This window comes from Lathamus discolor, chromosome 5 (assembly GCF_037157495.1).
Source record: "Lathamus discolor isolate bLatDis1 chromosome 5, bLatDis1.hap1, whole genome shotgun sequence".
Taxonomy (NCBI): domain Eukaryota; kingdom Metazoa; phylum Chordata; class Aves; order Psittaciformes; family Psittacidae; genus Lathamus; species Lathamus discolor.
Window position 1 is genome coordinate 56547109 of NC_088888.1, and position 18190 is coordinate 56565298.

At 41.4% G+C, this 18190-nt stretch overlaps 1 protein-coding gene across 1 annotated transcript; it reads left to right on the top strand.

Annotated features, from left to right (window-relative positions):
- The first annotated feature begins 882 nt into the window (after positions 1-882).
- Positions 883-17892, top strand: SERINC1 (serine incorporator 1). Its single transcript, XM_065680975.1, has 10 exons — positions 883-1040; positions 5997-6158; positions 7496-7689; positions 10728-10807; positions 10982-11119; positions 12064-12233; positions 12490-12580; positions 13667-13808; positions 13923-14153; positions 16256-17892. The coding sequence occupies exons 1-10, from the start codon at positions 1002-1004 to the stop codon at positions 16392-16394; spliced, it is 1386 nt and encodes a 461-aa protein (XP_065537047.1). The 5' UTR covers positions 883-1001; the 3' UTR covers positions 16395-17892.
- Positions 17893-18190: the final 298 nt, after the last annotated feature.

An 18190-nucleotide genomic window follows, 5' to 3' on the forward strand; every position in this document is an offset into this window, starting at 1 on the left:
GTCTAAGCCTTGAACCTTCAGCCTGCAAAAGTTCCTTCTTAGCTTTATCTTTTCATGTTTGATTTTGGAAACAGAATTGCCCTTTAAATCAATTATAAACGATTTATCTATATTTATGGACAAGTCCAATCTGAGCAGCAGCTCAGTATGTAGTGCTGCAATCACTGCATATGTTAGCAAGGAGAGAAACTTGTGAGTCAAAGATGTTTCTTAATTTGTAAAATGTTACTATGAGACTCCATACGAAACGTTCTGCCTCCCACTTTTAAGTATTTTATTTAAAACCTCAGTTATTTATGTTTCTCAGGTGCTTGCTTTTTGGGTTTTAAAACGCATTAGACATATGAAATGGTTTTGTTTTTCAGCTGAGACAGTATCCTTGGTGTTACCATAATATAAACATATAAAGTATATAATTATATAAAGCGTACATTTTCTGTTCCATGATTACCGATTATTTTGTAAAGATCTTTGACGTATGCTGTTGTTTTTTCACTATTTTCGGTTTTGGGCTGCGTTCACCTTCTGTATAGCAGCACCACGGCAGTCCCGCACGGTTTTACATGTTTTGTGTCGGACGGTCCTTAATGCCCGTTAGCGCCGCTCGGCTCGGGGAGACCACAGCCCCCCACGCGCCTCCAGCCCATCGGCCGGTTTCGGGAGGCGCAGGGAAGCACGGGAGCGGCACCACCACCTGGTGCCGGTGCCGGTGCCGGTGCCCGTGCCCGTGCCCGTGCCCGTGCCCGGTGACCGGAGCGCAACGAGGGCGGCCGCGGACCACGGCGGGGAGCCTGCGCCCGCCTGTGGGGGCGCTCCAGCTCCGCGACCCCGCGGAGCCACCCGGGTCCCGCCCCACCACCGCCGCCTCCCTGCCTCCGTCGGAAGTGACGTTGGCGCTGCGTCAGCGCAGCCGGAAGCGCTGTTGGGAGCGGTAAACAAGCCCGTGGAGAGCTCGCTGCTGCCGTGCTTCCATCTTTGAGGGGCCTGAGCCCGCCGCCACCATGGGCGGCGTCCTGGGCCTGTGCTCCATGGCGAGCTGGGTAAGGCGGGGGCTGGCGGGGGGTGCGGCGGTTACCTGCCTCTCCTTGCCCATCGCAGGCCCCGAGCAGGCGGCCGGTGCCGCTCTCTGTCCCCTTCTCCCCCACCTCGTCCCGCCCGTCGCCTCACCGGGCCTTTGTCTGCCAGGGGCGGCGCGTCTGTGGCGCTGCCTTCGCCGCTCCTCCCGCGTGGGCCGTGGGCGCTCTCCCCCGTCCCGCCCCGCCCGAGGGGCAGCCGCTCCGCTGGGACGAGGCTCGTTCAGCGCAGGCTGGGGGAGGCGGGCCCAAAGGAGGTGGGGGGGGAACGGGGACGATCGGACTGACGGACAGGATCGCGGTGGTTCCCTTCCCCCTTGGGCTTTTTCAGGGGTCCGCCGAGGCCGGGTGGGAGCTTCCTACTTCACCACACAGGCCGGCCTGCAGCGCTGCTGGTCGCTGCTCGATCTGCCTAACCGTGTGGGAGGTGTCACTGTGTCCACTGAGCTCCCCCGCACCAAATCTGTGAAGGGAGTCAAAATCTAATTAAACGCTTAGGAATTCGGTGTTTCTTTCCGGAAAAATAAACAACGTGTGTTTCCCTGATCCCACTGATTGCATTTAATGGCTCTTTTTTACGGCTTTGTCTTGAGCAGCTCCACCCTTCATAGCATCTTTGTCTTACTGAGCCATCATTTTCGAAGTGCTCAGTAGTTTGTGGTAATGTGTCGCCACCATGCTGAGCATCGTCAGGTGATTTTGTCTTAATGGGAAACAGTAGTTCGATGTGGTTTTAAAACTGTTTGCACTATGCAGAAGAGCACAGAAGTTGAAAGAGATCCTGCATGGCAGTCCTCGTTCGAGGCATTGCTATCTGATCCTCAAGTGATGACAGATCATTCCAACTCTTCTGCCTGTACAAATAGACACAGTCAGGTGGATTATGAATCTTTAGACTTCTGTCTTAAAAATGTCAGTGCGATTGTGAAAACCTGAATTTACCAAACCAAAAATATTGTACCATACCTGGATTAGATGATATCATGTGTATTCAAACAGTTCGTACATGCTGGTCTAACAAAGCCTCATATTGATTCAAACCCCAATATTTGTGCTGCCAAAATATATGGATTTTGGTTCCTGTAGTACAGACTGATATTTAATTACAGAGATGATACTTAACTCCTTAGTCTCCTGTCTGAATTTTGTGAAATGGTGGGTAAATTTGTATGAGGTAAGCTTCCTGGCTGACAGGCATGTAGTAAGTGACTGGAACACTGATAATATCCTGTTAAGGAAGTACTGGCAGTGTTCATTTTGCTTTAATTAACATTTAAAATGCTACTTAATGGATTAGCCAGTTAGGCTTTAATTACTAGCTGAATATAGTTAACGTTAGCATTTTTAATTATTGTCAAAGTGACAGTGTGACTGTAGGTTTTAATTCACATACTTGAGTTAATATATGCTGCGTTTTCAAGTGCATAGACAGCCTTTTCTGATAACTGGCTGGTGTTTGTAGTGCATGAAGAATCTGTTTACTTGCTCTTAGTTTTAAGTGTTTGCTTCTGTACAGAGAAATACATGTAATTGTCTTTTAGCCAGAATGATTTATATGAGCATGTAATCTTAATTAAGTCAAGATTTACTGTGGGTAATACCTTCTTTTAAAGTGCCCAAGCAAATTGGGGTGTTTGCTGGTTTTGTTTTCTTTTGTTTTTGTTTTGTTTTTTTTTTTAATTCTTTCTCCTTCCTCCTCTTCCCTATGGCTTTAAAGTGTTGATTTTTTTTTTCCACACTTAATACCATAGCTAATCAGTACATAAAGCTTGTGTATAATAGTTTTTACAGGAGAAGTCTGTCTGCACTGGTCTCTAGGGCTATGTCAGTATAAATGCTATTTGAACCTAGAAAGCAAAGCAAATTGTGAGGGTGAGGCAACAGGGGAACTAGAAGGAGCAGAGTTTGTGCTAGTGTGGACTGTCCATGGCCAGGAGAACTGCTCTGCTTTTGTCTGAGAAGATGCTGCTGTTGCTGTTGCTTCAGCTGTGTAGCTTTTGCAAGGCCATGTGTTGTGCCATGCAGAGGTGCTCTGGGTACCTGACCTTGGCATCTGGCCTCATACCCTTTATTCTGGGTGATTTTTTTTTTTTGTGCGGTGTTAGTGCTCTGCCCTGCTCTGTGCTGAGCAGACAGTGCTTCAGTTCAGTGCTTTTAAGAGTGCATATGAGCATACCAGAGATGGGTAGTGGGATGGGGGAAAGGCCTTAAGAACACTGTCATCTCACTAGAAGGCTTCTGATCCTGATGACATTGATCGTGATTGGTCAGGCAGTGCCATTTTCACACTGCTGGGTCTTGCCTCTCTTGCTCTGTTCTCTGGAATAGCTGCTCAGCTGCTGTTGTGCTCACTTTAATATTCTCTAGCAAAGCAAAGATCTTGATTAAATTGGTTCTTTTAAGCACATTGTAGGGATGATGTAGCTAAAACCTGCCTAGGCGCAGCGGGGGAGGGCTTAGTGGTTTTGTGAATACTTGATTCAGTATATAATCATTTAGTCATTACCCCAGTAAGAAGATTACATTTGATACTAAAACCCTGTTCTGTGTACATCGGGGCAGTAACACTTGATTTTCAGTGGTTTTGTTGGCTTTTCTCTCTTTCTACTGCAGTATTCATCTTGTTATATGTTTCACCTGCAATTCCTAGAGAGAATGAAGTAACTAGTTTAGCAGGCATGAATTAACTTGTCTGCCCAGCTGGCTGCTCCCAGAATAGGTGTGTGGGTCATTTTTTATTATTTTTGCCCTAGCAAACACCACTGAGCTCCTTGTATCCCTGTGCATTTTGGGGGAAAATGGGTTGGTAGGTACAGATGTTACTGGATGGTGGTTGTGACTTAGTAACTGTTGTCTGAGCTTCCTTACAAAACAATCTCAAAACTAATTGCGGGGTGACTCTTTGTGCACATCTGTGACTGAGCTGAGTCTCACCTGGGGAGTTAAGCTTTGATTTCTGTGGTAGTATCTTACTGTTTGTACTGTAGGATTCTTGGTAAGAGGTGTGGAATTTAGGAAGAAAGCAGCACAAACTGTCCTTGTCCTCTCTGCTGATAAACTCACTTCTATGGGCTGAATGTTCTTTGCTTTCTGTTCTTCTTGAAGTCTTGTTACTTGTTAGAAGTGGTTTTGACAGTAGCATGATGACATTTGATTGGAATGGTATGTATTTTGTTCTTTCTTGCCAAAAGGAAGAGGGACTTGGACTATACCATGTTTCTTTGTTGAAGTGGCCAACTTGTATAAATAGTATCAGTAATCAATAGGTGTTATTTAAACACTTAACAGTTTACCACTGGGATTCAGAAGAGAAGTGACTTGTATACCAGTGGGTCCTTGCAACAAGTGTTCTGCAGCTGGTGACCCTAAAGCTTATATTCTTCTCCACCAAACTCAGCCTTTTATTCAGCAGGATCTTTAAAAATATTAATGTAGAAAGAATTAGTTCAAGAAAGTAAGTTTTTGAATAGAGAATAGAAATACTCTTCACTAGAAAGGTTATTCATATGTGTTGAGGAACTTTTGGAATACATATAGTACTATAAAATCCTGATGCATCCTAAGCCAATATTTGCCATACATTTCTTGCATACTAAACATAGGTGCCCTAGTGTAGTAGCTTGCAGTCACAGAACAGCCTCAAAGGATCATCTGGTCCAACCTTCTGTGGGAAAGGGAGCCTTGATAAGATGAGCAAGCACCCTGTTCAATCACATCTTGAAAACCTTGTGATGAACTCTGCCGCCTCCTTGGGGAAGTTGTTGCACCATAAAATCCCTCTCCTGAAATCAGCATGTTCATACTCTTTTTGCTCTAATGATACTGAGTGGAGGAGGAAGTAAAAATATGTCAACATAATATCTTTTACATACTGAAATAGTTATAAGGAGAATCTACCTAGTTTCACTTTTTTAGCAAGACAAATTCAGTACTGAAGTTTGCTTATTTAAAGATGATTCTGTAGCAAAGTGAGTGAAAATTCTTGGCTCCTCCATCCTCAGAAAGGAACACAAGTACAAAAAGAATATAAGGAAATTACTTAAAAGACCCAAGTGTGTGGGTCTGGTTGAACCTGTAAGAATACATCATCTGCGCCTTTTCCTGAGGGCTTCTCCAGAGGATGCTGGGAGTGTTGTGGCAGTCTGTCTGCTCTTCCTGCAAGCCCTGGGCCCTTCCTGGTAGTGGCACACTGCTGGCATTTTTAATTGTCATGTGACTAAATCTTTAAGAACTTGCTCTGACACATGCCAGTCATGCTGCATGATTGACATGCACTGGTAGTGTGGCTGTGTAACTAGTCATGTTTTGATGTGACTGATTGGGTGTCTTCACTGCTGTGATTAACACCCATGGCTTTTGTCACATGGTGGAGGTGTTCGTTGGGTGAGCTGGGGCAGAAGCTGGGTTCTGCTGCTGTCTGGTATCTATGTCAGGGTGATGTTTATGAATCCTCACCAGTGAGGATTGTGGCCCAGCTCTGCCAGATACTGGACATGTTTGTAGGTGGCAGTTGTGCTCAAATATTTTTTTTTCTCTGGAGTATTTGTTTAATCTCTGCAGCTGTGGAAGGGAGGATGCAGTTGTTAACTAAAAGCAATCCTTGCATCTCATTTAGCTGAAATTAAATAAAATTCAAGAGAACAAATGAACCTGGATCCAGTCTTTATTTCCTGTGAATGGATAAATGATTACTTTTGACATAGCACTAATTTCACTGTACTGTGGTGCATTAGGAAGCACTGCCAAGATTGTGAGGGGGCTCTGTAAATGTGTTACAATGACTTAGCCTGCACTAGTGTTGGAATGCACAGGATGAGAAATTTTCCATCGTAACTTCTGATGATCTATACAGCCTGATTAAATATTGAAATCTAGCAGTGCAAAAGTTTTTAAAGAGTCTGTTGTATGTTCTGTTTCTGTCAGATACCATGCTTATGTGGAAGTGCCCCATGCCTGCTCTGCCGATGCTGCCCCAGCGGAAACAACTCCACCATAACTCGGCTCATATATGCGTTCTTTTTACTTCTCGGCGTGAGTGTTGCCTGTGTGATGTTAATACCAGGCATGGAAGAGCAGCTGAAGAAGGTCAGGTTACTTCTTTGCTAACATGTGTGGTAGAACAAATGTCATAGACAGTAGTAAATGACATCTTGAAAGTATGGGTTTTATTTGGAAATAGGTCATTGTGCTGCCACCTGTGCTTCACAGTCACCATTAGTTTGATTGTAGGTCATATAAACTAAGAACTCATGGGACCATCACTGCATGGATGAGAAGTACTATTTAGAGATAAAGTTGTACCTCTTCCTTAACCGCTCAGAGGATTAAAAACCAGAATTTTATATCAAACACAAAAATGTGTATATGGAGTTTTAAATGACACATTATCGAGATGCTTGTATTTGTGGTACATGATTGGTTTTGTTTGCTGTTAATAAAATCAAAAAATAACCACAGTAGTTTCATTCTGCTATACTGGTTAAAATTCTTTTTTAAAGTGTGCAAATGCATAACAAAAAAATTTTTCACTAATGATAGTAGCATATTTTTCGCTAAGGAAATGAGGAAGTGCTTATAGGATTTTACAGTTTATTAGTTATATGCAGATATGATTGTGCATGTAAAATTACCAAGTGATAATTTGGGTTATGGGAGAGCATATAGGTTCACTGAGCTTGGAATGCATGTGCTTTGGTTCTGTTAGTGTTTGATTTGCTGTTTTTATTTTGTTTCTAGGTGATACAAACTTCTGTTAGGCATGTTTTTGATTTTCTTACCCTCAAATGATTCATCTCTAAATGGTTATTTTGGTGTGGTGTAGTAACTGCATTAGAGTTTCTGTGAGAGCCATGTTAGTCGCCTAGGAAAGAAAATTATATCCTTCTAGAGTATGATTTGACTTCAGAAAGATGTTGTTCATGTGCTGGTAGTGACTGGAAAGGATATTCTCAGCTGTTTCGTACGGAGGTTACAGGTACTTCTAATTGATGTTACTTTTTTGATGGGGAGGCTGTTTCTGTTTTAAAGCTAAGTAAGCAGGCTGCCTTCTCCTAGCTACCTGACAGTAGCTGTCAAATCAAATTTCTTAAATTCCAGATCTTTTATTTATCTCCTGATTCAGATGAGCAAGTGAAAACTGCATTTCCATGAGAAGTTCCAAAATTACTAATACCAACACACACACCCCCCATTAATAAGACTGGGTTTTGTTTAGAATTTGCCTATGTGGGATTCTTTTTTCCTTAAATGTTTTTAATATTCTAGTCAGACTGTAAATAACAGTACAGCCCTTCAGTATTATATTTTCTAACAATGATAGTTGCATTAAAATATTCAGTAATGGTATATTAATAAATCATTCATACATATTTCCTCACAGGAGGCCTTTTACAGATCACTGAAGTGTCTTATATTTATCACAGATTCCTGGATTTTGTGATGGAGGTATGGGAACAACTATTCCTGGTGTGTACGGCCACGTGAATTGCGATGTACTAGTTGGTTACAAAGCTGTGTACCGTGTGTGCTTTGGTATGGCCATGTTCTTCCTCCTCTTCTCCTTATTGATGATCAAAGTGAAGAGCAGCAACGACCCAAGAGCAGCGGTGCACAATGGGTAAGATACAGACATGAGCTGTATGTGCACATGAGGTAAAGCTGCTGTGGAAATAAAGCCTGCGGCCAAGCACACTGATCAAATTTACTATTCCACAGAGTTGTATAGTAGCTAGAGGAGTGATGTTGCAGTAAAGGGCACTCAGAGTTCTTAGACATGGCAGATTAATTTTTGTAAGAGGGAAAGAGCCATTTTTACAATGGATAATCTGTCCAGAGGTTTTCCAAGATCAGAGGTTCTGCTTTTGTCCAAATATGACAAAATTCAGAGATGAATGATGGTACTAAGTTTCATTCCACTGAGATTGTTTCAACAAACTGAAAGATTAAAAACCCTCATCTGTCCATCTGTGAGAGGAGTTACACTCCTAACTTTGATGTTTGTAAAGGCTTGCACTTTTCTGAACAGTTTTATTTTGAAACTTATAACAATTTATATATGTTTCTGTATAGATATATAACATATCTCTTCCCCCTCTGTTATCTTTTCTTCATTCTTCCCTCTGCATAAAGAAGTATGAGTTATGTATTAAATTTACTGGGAAGCTCAGAAATTATTATTCCATTATAGTTAGAATTATCAGATGGAAGATGAGTGGGAGTTTTCATCCAGGCTCAGCTTATGTGTAACATAGCTTCTTCAACCAAGGAAATTTAAATAACTGTAATAGGGAATAGCACTAAAAAGCATAAAATTATTTATGGTGCCTAGTCTTGGTGGTCACACTGATTGCTTAGACTACTTTTTAAAAATGATTATACTTAATGGAAGCTATGAACAGCTAAGCCACAAAAATGAAAATCAGTGTAGAAAGATTAAACATTTCTAGCATGAAATGAGAAAAATCTTCAAATGATTGCTGTAGGGGAAAGGAAAATAATTAAGACTGAGCAGAGTCTTGCTTTGTTTGCCTCTTTTGTTTGTTTTGCTCTTAAAAAAGAGACTGGGTACAATATTAAGATGCATTAGCAGCAGTAACTCAGATCAGCCTTTCTCTCCACCCTGCTTTGTTCAGAAGGGCATACTTGGTACATGCAAGAACAAAATAGTTCAGGTACATTCTATCAACAGTTTGGGGGGGGGGTGGGGGGGTGGTGTTTGTTTGTTTGGTGGGTTTTGTTCGTTTGTGTGTTTTGTTTTTTTAAACCTGAAACTGCTTCTTAAGTGTTTGGGATTTTCTTGATGTCCTTGTCTGGGGTTGTGCTCTCCAGTACAAATGTTGGTACTATTTATGCAACCTGTAGCAGTTTACTCTTAGCCAGTCTAGTGTCAGCACCAGGGTAGAAAGAAAAACAATACTTGTTACTGGTAAAATATTTAATAATGTTACTTCCAGCACTTCTATAATAACTGGTTGCTCCAATACAAGTAGCTTGATGAAAACCATGGCTTTTGATTTTTGAAATTGTATATTATCTTCTGTAATACTTCATGATGTCATCTTTCTGCCAGTGATTTGAAATGTTCAGAATATTGGGTTTTCCCATATATATGTACTTTTCCATACTTGTGTGCAAGTTAAACCTAGTTATGTGGTCTGGTACCACTGCTTGCCTTGACTTTAATGGCAGTATTCAAAATGGTTTCCAGCCTTGGGTTCATAGAAAAAGTCAGTCATAATGTATTCACAGGATTGTTGCTGGCTTGCACAGAATTCATACAGAATGTAGGTGGTGTTTCAGATGAGAAGTGCTTTCAGCTATCACACATTATATGGGTAGAGTGTTAAGATCACTTTATAAAGTCTGGAAATTAGAGATTAGATTTAATCAAACTTGAACATGTTCTGATTTCTACAATTGAGAATGACAATTAAAAAAAAATATGTGGATTCAAAACCTAATTTTAATGAGGCATATATTACACCATGAATTTTGTTAATTCAGCTTTCAAAGTGGGTTTAGTCACTTCTCTATGTCCCAGTGGATTAGTCCATTTTCCCCTATATTCTTCACTCAGTTGTCTCACATAGTTCCTCTCCACACAACTGAAATGTATTTCTCTGGTCACCATCCCCTGATTGTAACAGCCAGAAGTACAGATTCCACTTGCTCAAAGTATGAGGAAAGATGGATGGGGATAGAAAACTGGAAAACCATCCAAGTGTTTGACATTGTGGAGTGTGGGACCTGTCTTTGTATTGTTTTCAGTTTTGAAGTACATGTAGATGATACTGTGCCTGTATTTGGAGCTGCCTGCCACTGTGATCAGAAAAAAATTGGCTTCTTACAGTTCTGTTGGTGTAACTTTTTAAAGTTTACTATGCGCAGGGTATATTTGTACACAGTCCGTATTTGGGGAGAGTTTAATAACTCTTTAGTAGAAGATATTTCCTTGTCTGTTTTCTAGGAAACATCTGATCTGTTTTGTTTGTCCATGACTCTGTCTTCTACTAGGAAAAAAAAATAAATCCAATGCTACTGCCCTGGAATGGGGACTTGTTGTTTGTTTGTGTCCATTCTGTGAAAGATAAGTCCTTTGCTTTTGTTGCTGTGGTTGAACCTCGGCAGATGTAGGCCTGAAAAGTCTGAATCCAGGCTTTTGTACATCTCTTCCGAATAGGAAGTGAATTGAGACTGGTAGGGAACTCCAGCATAATGTTGTCTGTCATTGTGGGAACCGAACAGATCTTCTGACTTTTTGGTTTGATATTAAAACCAGGTAGGGATTTTTAACCTGTTTTTCTGATATGCAGGCAGCTCAGTAATGTCACTGCACTAGGTAGAAACCTTCTTAAAAAAAACCCCAACCAAACATAAATCCTCTCAATTATCTTCACCCTGGCTTAATTTGTAATACGCGAGTGAGATATCCCTGGGAAATGTGCCAAATTCTGTGTCAGTCTAGCACAGTTTAAGCATAATAAGAACAAAAATCTTGGGCAGGTAAGAAAAGATTGTTAACCTGCTTCAAAAGACTTAAGAGCTGGGGGCTTTAATTCACTCATTCTTAAAGATGTGTATTTTGTTAACTTTCAAGTTCTGGTGAATTAGATCAGACTTCAGCAGTGGCCTGACTTTTCTTTAATTTCCCTTTAGATTCTGGTTCTTCAAATTTGCAACAGCACTTGCAATTAGTGTTGGAGCTTTCTTCATACCCGAGGGCCCATTTACAACTGGTAAGGGAATATTTTCTTTTGCTGTATCATGGTGCCATCATAAATGGTTTTAAAGTTAAACTAAGTGCATGCTGATGTCTTAGAGCTTTAATTGTAGCTGTCTTAACTATAGCACTTTTCTTTGTTTAGAGATGTATCTGTGGTTCTTAACTTCTTATTTTCTTTCTCTTCTAGTGTGGTTTTATGTAGGTATGGCTGGAGCATTCTGCTTTATTCTTATTCAGCTGGTCTTGCTTATTGACTTTGCTCACTCCTGGAATGAATCTTGGGTTGAAAAAATGGAGGAAGGGAACTCAAGATGCTGGTATGCAGGTAAAGGACTGTACCACAAGCAAGTTTAAATTTAGTTGTGCATTATATTAAATCAGTTATTCACCAAGTAATGCATTTTACAAGAGTGCAGAATGGCTACTTCATGCATAGCTATCACTTTCTCAGATGGTGTAGTTCACCTATGTTGTTGTGCTGTCCTTTTTTTGATGTCAAGTTAAATAAGGGGGGCAAGGGAGAAGGGCAGCAATCTCTCAGTAATAACATATAACTTCTGGGAGCAGGGTTTCAGTTTGTGATAGCAAAGAAGTGGCATTTGTAGGTGTTATTTTTTGTTTGTTTGTCTTCTTTTTTTTTCAGCCATAAATTTTGTTACACCTTAGCACTGATTAAAACCAAACTAGCCTCTTACTGCTTCATGTGGAGCATAAATATCTCAAATAATTGTTTTTTACTTCCTGTCTGCCAGTCAGTCATTCTTCAAATGTACATGCTGAGTGAAAGGCTGAGATAGTAAAGGAAATACATGTTAATTTTAATAAATCATTTCAGTTGTGATAGTTATTTCAAAAGACAGCATGGCCCATCTTTGTGCAATGGCTGTTCTGCTCTTTAATGTTTTTAGCAAGATGGAATTTGGAAATACATTTGATTTTCCTTCTATTGGAGAAGTAGTTCTTCAGTTTCTTTTTTAAGCTTTTAGCCAGAGTGTGTGTAGTAGAACTCTGTTCCTTCAAACTTGCTGCTCTTGGTTGCTCTTTGAGCACCGGAGAATCTAGTATGGCTTCAGGCTTCCTATTTATTGTGTTCTTTCTTTTTAACACATCAGAGTATTGAAAACTTACTTCCTTTGTGCTTCAGTGCCCAGAGCTGCTGTCTAATTGTGACTGTATGCCATGTCTGAAACCTGAGAGTCATGTAATACTATTTCAATTCTAATACTTTCCATTATTAAGCAGCTTAACTCTTTTTGTGTCTCTTCACAGCACTGCTGTCAGCTACAGCTGTCAATTACCTGCTGTCTCTGGTAGCTATTGTCTTGTTTTATGTTTATTACACTCATCCGGAAGGCTGTTCTGAAAACAAGACATTCATCAGTGTTAATATGCTGCTGTGTATTGGTGCTTCTGTCATGTCAATTCTGCCGAAGATTCAGGTATAATTTTAATTCTTTTATCTTGTAGATTTGTTTGGTTGGGGATTTTTTTTGCCTTTTGGGTTTTTTTTTTTGTTTGGTTAGGGTTTTTTTGGTTTGGTTGGTTGGTTGGTTTGGAGTGGTTTGGGGGGGGAGGGGTGGGGTTGGGTTTTTTTTTATTATCAGTCCCAGGAACCTATTATATATAATAAAATATATAATTGTGCCTGAGAATCGTGATTGCCTAACTTTGCTGTTCCATGACTACTTTGCACAGGAATCTCAGCCGAGATCTGGTTTGCTGCAGTCTTCTGTGATCACAGTTTATACCATGTATTTGACTTGGTCAGCTATGACCAATGAACCAGGTAAGTATAGGAGCAATGTATGTTTTTTTGGGTAACCAGTTTGGCAATAGATTGTATTTTCACCATTTTGCAGGGCAGTATTTGAATGGGCTACTACAATGCGTGTAAGGTAGAGGCAGGACTCATTAGTGTTCTCTTCCCCCTCTCCAGCTTTCTGTAATCATACTGAAGAAATAGTTCTTCCAAGTAATGTGTTTTTCACTTGCCCTTATGTTTATCATATGGAAAAATTTTGATCTCTTACTGGCAGGACTGCAGTATTCTAAAGGTTAGATGTTGCAAGTTCCCACAGCTCTTCCCAGGTGTCTGGAAGGTTCATCTCCTCGCCAAGTTTCAAGTTTCTTACTGGTGACAGAGATGCTACTGATTGTATTTTCCCAAACAGAGGTTTTTAAATAATGTATTAATAAATCCTTTCAATGCTGCTTGTGTCTGAAAACAGCAGAGCATCTCTAAAAAAAAAAGATTTAAAAAATGCAGAAATTCTGGTCGTTAAAATAAGCTGTCAAATACTGATTTTTGGTGTTTTTAATTGGGTCTCTAGCCCTTTCATGATGGACAGTCTTCTGTGCTTCTGTGTAATAGTACGTATGAGTCATATCTAATTCCTGCAGTAATTATGGGGAAGTAGGATGGTCTGCTGTTCTCAGCTGTTTCCTCCATGTTATCTGTGGAGGCGGTGGATTGGGAACTGTTGGTAATATGAATCTGACTTTGTAGGGTTATTTTCCATCTCTGAGATTACTCTGGTACCCCATCTACAGAGTATATTGTTGTCAAACTTGTTTCCTAATGGTAGAATTTGTAAAGCTCAATATGCAGAACATTTTTATGCTGTGGTATCTAATTATGAGATGAAACAGTAATGCAGTTGATGCGTATCTTATATATGTCTAAAATCCTTTCATGTTCTTGGAGAGACAGATTTTTATGTCACATACTTTCATTTACCTGCTTTAGAGAGACTCAGTAGGCTAAAATCAGATTTAAAGGTTGCTTTTTACCTCAAGACTATCACAGTTCCTTTCTATCACCATGCATTTGATGTGGAAATGTACTGAAGTCCTAACGTAATATGTCCCACAGACAGGCGCTGTAACCCAAGTTTGCTGAGCATCATTGGTTACAACAGCACCACCATTCCAACTGAAGGTCAGGTAGTTCAGTGGTGGGATGCACAAGGAATTGTAGGACTGGTTTTGTTTTTGCTCTGTGTTCTCTATTCAAGGTAAGCTTTTTTTTTTTTTTAATAAAATAATCCTATTAACTTGTATTACTTCTCATTGCCAGATACTGAATTGTATTTGGGTAACTCTGCTGTGTCCTTTTGTGTCAAATGCAGCATCCGAACATCCAACAACAGCCAAGTGAACAAGCTGATGCTGACCAGCGATGAATCAACACTGATAGAGGATGGAATGCCCAGGAGTGACGGCTCCCTTGATGATGGAGATGATGTTCACAGAGCCATAGATAATGAGAGGGATGGAGTTACTTACAGTTACTCCTTCTTTCATTTCATGCTTTTCCTGGCATCACTGTATATCATGATGACGCTTACCAACTGGTACAGGTACTTACATTTGATAACATGTTTTTCTAATAATAATAACAAGCATACAAGATGCTGTTAAAGGAAATTCTCCACCCCAGGTTTCCCACAGCAGAGTCTCTGTCATCTGATTCTTAGATAAATAGTGTAACTGAGTGGTACAGGAGTAGGAGCGGCTCGAGCTGTGTGCCTCCGGTAGGGGACCCAGAACAGAGATTCCTGGGGTTTTGTACTCTTGCATTCTATACGCCGGACCATCACGTTGTTCAAGCAAGCACGTTCCTTGCACATGCTTCTTGGTCCAATGGCGAATTTTGGTCTGGGTTCTTCTGTCAGTTATTGGGTTCTTTCTGAGCCTCTTCTTATCCTTTTCTTATCTCTCCAGCTGTCATTCTTTGCTAACAGATGCAATTCCTTTGTCTTCCAGTTTATACGGGTCTCAAGGCCTTCGTTTGCATAACTAAACAAGTGCAGGTTGTAAATTAAGTTCAGCTTTATCTAGGTAGGAGTTATCTGCTTGTGGCCTAAGGCTCTAGTAACTTCAGCTTCCCATGCTAAGCAACTACTAATAGTAAGCAAAAGCACCCATTCAAAAGAACTCAGTTAAAGGAGTTCAGATAACTAAACTTAATTCACAACAGATGCCATCTCTTGCTGGACAAGGAGGTAAGTTGTGTGCTGTGAGGAATGTAGGTCTGGAATGGGACTTCTCAAGGGAAGTATACTGTTTGATCTATATTAAATGAGTTGTATTTGAAGATTGGGAGTAGCCAGCCTTGTTCACAAGTGCTTTGTTGTATTTTGTAGAGTAATTGTTACAATTCACTGGACTGCTGAAATACTTCCTGCTGAAATGAGCAGAAGAGAGTCTTAAATTCTGTAACAACTACAGATAAGTAACCACCAGACCCATGTCTGGTACAGAGAGCTGGAAAAAGGAGAGATGGGACATGTTATATCAGCAGGTTGAGGGAGAGGTGATCCTTCCCTCTGCTCAGCACTGGTGAGGCCACTCCTGGAGTCCTGGGACCAGTTCTGGGCTCCCCTATACAACAGAAGCATGGGCGTACTGGAGGGAGTCCAGCAAAGGGCCACAAGATGATGACAGGAGCATCTCTCATACAATGGGAGACTGAGAGAGCTGGGACTGTTAAGCCTGGAGAAGGCTCAGGGGATCTTATCCCTGTGTATAAGTGCTGAAGGGAGGGTGCAAAGAGGACAGAGACAGGTTCTTTTCAGTGGTGCCCAGAGGCATGGGACAGAAATTGAAACACAGGAGGCTCCCTCTGAACATCAGGAAGCACTTTATCACTGCAAGGGTGACTGAGCACTGGCACAGGCTGCCCAGGGAGGTTGTGGAGCTTCTTCCATCCTTGGAGATGCTGAAAATCCATCTGGGCACAGTTCTGGTTTGCAGGATGTAGGTGGCCCTGCTTGGGCAGGGGAGTTGGGTGACCCCCACAGGTCCCTTCCAACTTCAGCCATTCTGTGGTGGGGTCTGGTGGAAGGAAACATGGTTGTCTGCTCCTGAAAAAATTCTCACAATAGAACAGTCCTCCTGAGTGGGAATTGCTTTAACGTTAATAGCTTGAACAGATGCTCTTCAGAGTTCAGAAAATATAAACTGTGGTTTCTATCATGTTAAAGAACATTTGTATCAAAACAGCAACACTAGAAAGGTGTTCTCTTCAAAGTGACTCTTAATAGACAGTCCTACTGTGCCTCGTGTGGGTCAATATGACATCAAGAGTAATAATTCTTCTAGGTGTTGTCTTTCGGCAAGGTGAAATGCATTGTTTGTATCTGTAAATGTTATCCATTCCCTTCCTTTCCACAGACTTCCTCAGAGATTCCACGTAATTATTTCTGCTGCTTGACAGCTTCTCTTACTATTTTTTGGGGTGCTGTTGCTTTCCACTTTCCTGTGACACCAACATACTCTTGGCATTCTTGTACGGGTTGGTGGGAACTGCCTGGAAGAAGGGTAGTAGTGTCCTTGGAGGTGTGGAGCTTAAGTGGAAATTACCTACTGTGCAAATAGGGTTGAAGAGTGGTGTACTACATAAGTATGTCTGTTCAAACAAAGATGGCAGATCTTTACTTTTCTTTTCCTTCTTTCGCAGTCCGGATTCTTCTTACGAAACCATGACCAGCAAATGGCCATCTGTCTGGGTGAAGATATCTTCCAGCTGGATCGGCATCGTGCTGTATGTGTGGACCCTGGTTGCTCCGCTGGTCCTCACAAACCGTGACTTTGACTAAGCCACGCTGCTCTCTAGGGAGACTCTTAGCTTCATTCACAGTGTCTTTGAGACAAACAGTATTCCAGATAGTAGTGCAGTTGTAAATATGTGTGTGTGCACGCATGTGCTGTCCGTGTAGGATACCCTGCTTTATTCTGCATGAGTACCTTGAAGCACGTCTTTTGTCATTTCACTAGATGACTTTTTCTTGCTGAGCTCAGTGACAATTGCTGTCATGATGATTTTCATAGGATTACTCCTAGATCAAGTGCTTTGGGAGCATTAGATGTAAGATCAAGACCCTTTGAAAGTAGGGTGGTGGTGTTTTTTTTGTCCATCTCAATTGCATTAAGTAGTTGTAGGAAAACGAAGTGCAAGTGTTGTTAATTAGGGTAACAAACCAGTGTTAGATCAGGCTGAGGCAGCAAAGGAGGCTGCCTTTGATCATCCCTGTTGCCTTGATTCCAAAGCAAGTCTTGAGTAAGTACTGTTAAAGTGGTGCATGTTGGGGGTTAGTGGGCATCCTGCAGCAGCATTTTGGCACTGGCAGCCTGACCCTTGTCTGTCCCAAGGGCAGCAGTACCTTTAGCACAGATAGTGAATGAGGGAACTTGCACTTGAAGCTGTGGAGGAGCTGATGTCCTCCCCTCCTGCATGCTGCTGGGTCTGATGTGTGTCTTTGCAGAGAGGAGGGCAGATGCCCTGGCGAGAAGGGTCCTGGCATCACATGCTTAGAAGCACATTTTTAAGGCATCTGTTTACAACGTGCATCTATGTATTATTACTATTTTTTAAAGTAGCTTAAATGGGATAGCTGTGCTGTAATTTATTGCTGTTTTGTGTGCCGCTTTCTTGGCTAAGCTACAATCACAAGAGTTTGCAAGGAGCAGAGTGGTGAAAACTGTGTAAGCCCTTTAGAGGCATTTTTGAGTATGGTGGTTAAACTAAAAAAGAAGCAGGGGAAAAGGAGTGCTGAAATTGCAGTAGCTGAAGGAGGCTCGTATTAACTGAGGCTTCAGTGTCTCTTCATGTATTTGCAGCTCTACATTTTGAAATCTTTTAATGTATTAGGTATTTTGCTTGTTGTTTGTTGCCAGAGATGGACTTGAGCATAGAGAGTCTAGATCTAGGCATGAGCTATTAATCCATTTGATTAAAATACTGTATAGTTCCTGTGCAGTTACAAAACCTGAACTGCTTTTGTGCTTGCTGCTTTGTAACTGAAGTATTTCTTGGTATTTCTGTTACTTGCTGCAACTTGAGGCTGGAGCAGCCTGGCTGGGGGTGATCCGGAGCCTCCAGCAGGCGTCATGTTACTGTGGTGTTTATACTACTCTACTTCCTGTTGCCAATTAATTATTCTCTAAGCTTTTAATTCTGCACCTGAACACTGACAGTTCTAACAGGAGTCTGAAATCTCAGACAAACTTGAGATGGTAATGGAAGGATTAAGTAAAGGCTTGTAATAATTTGGAATATGTTGTTACCTTATTAATAAATAAATTTGGATGAGGATACCCAGCAGCTTGATGTCTCATATTACTGCCGGATGTGAACTGTGTGTGGTTTTGTGTTGTATTCTCATCTTCTGTTCCCAGGGAGTGGTTTATGGCACTTGTCATCCCAGATGCAGCACTGCAGCATATACCTGCATACAGGGCAGGTACTGCTAAGCTCTTGGGGAGGTCACATCAAACCCCAGTGCCAAGTTCTCTGCCACTTCCTTCCTCTGGCCCCTTTTGCTGCCCTCTCTCTGAAAACATGAACATGCAACACTTGTAACCACCTGCTGCCTCTCCCTTGTATGGCACATGT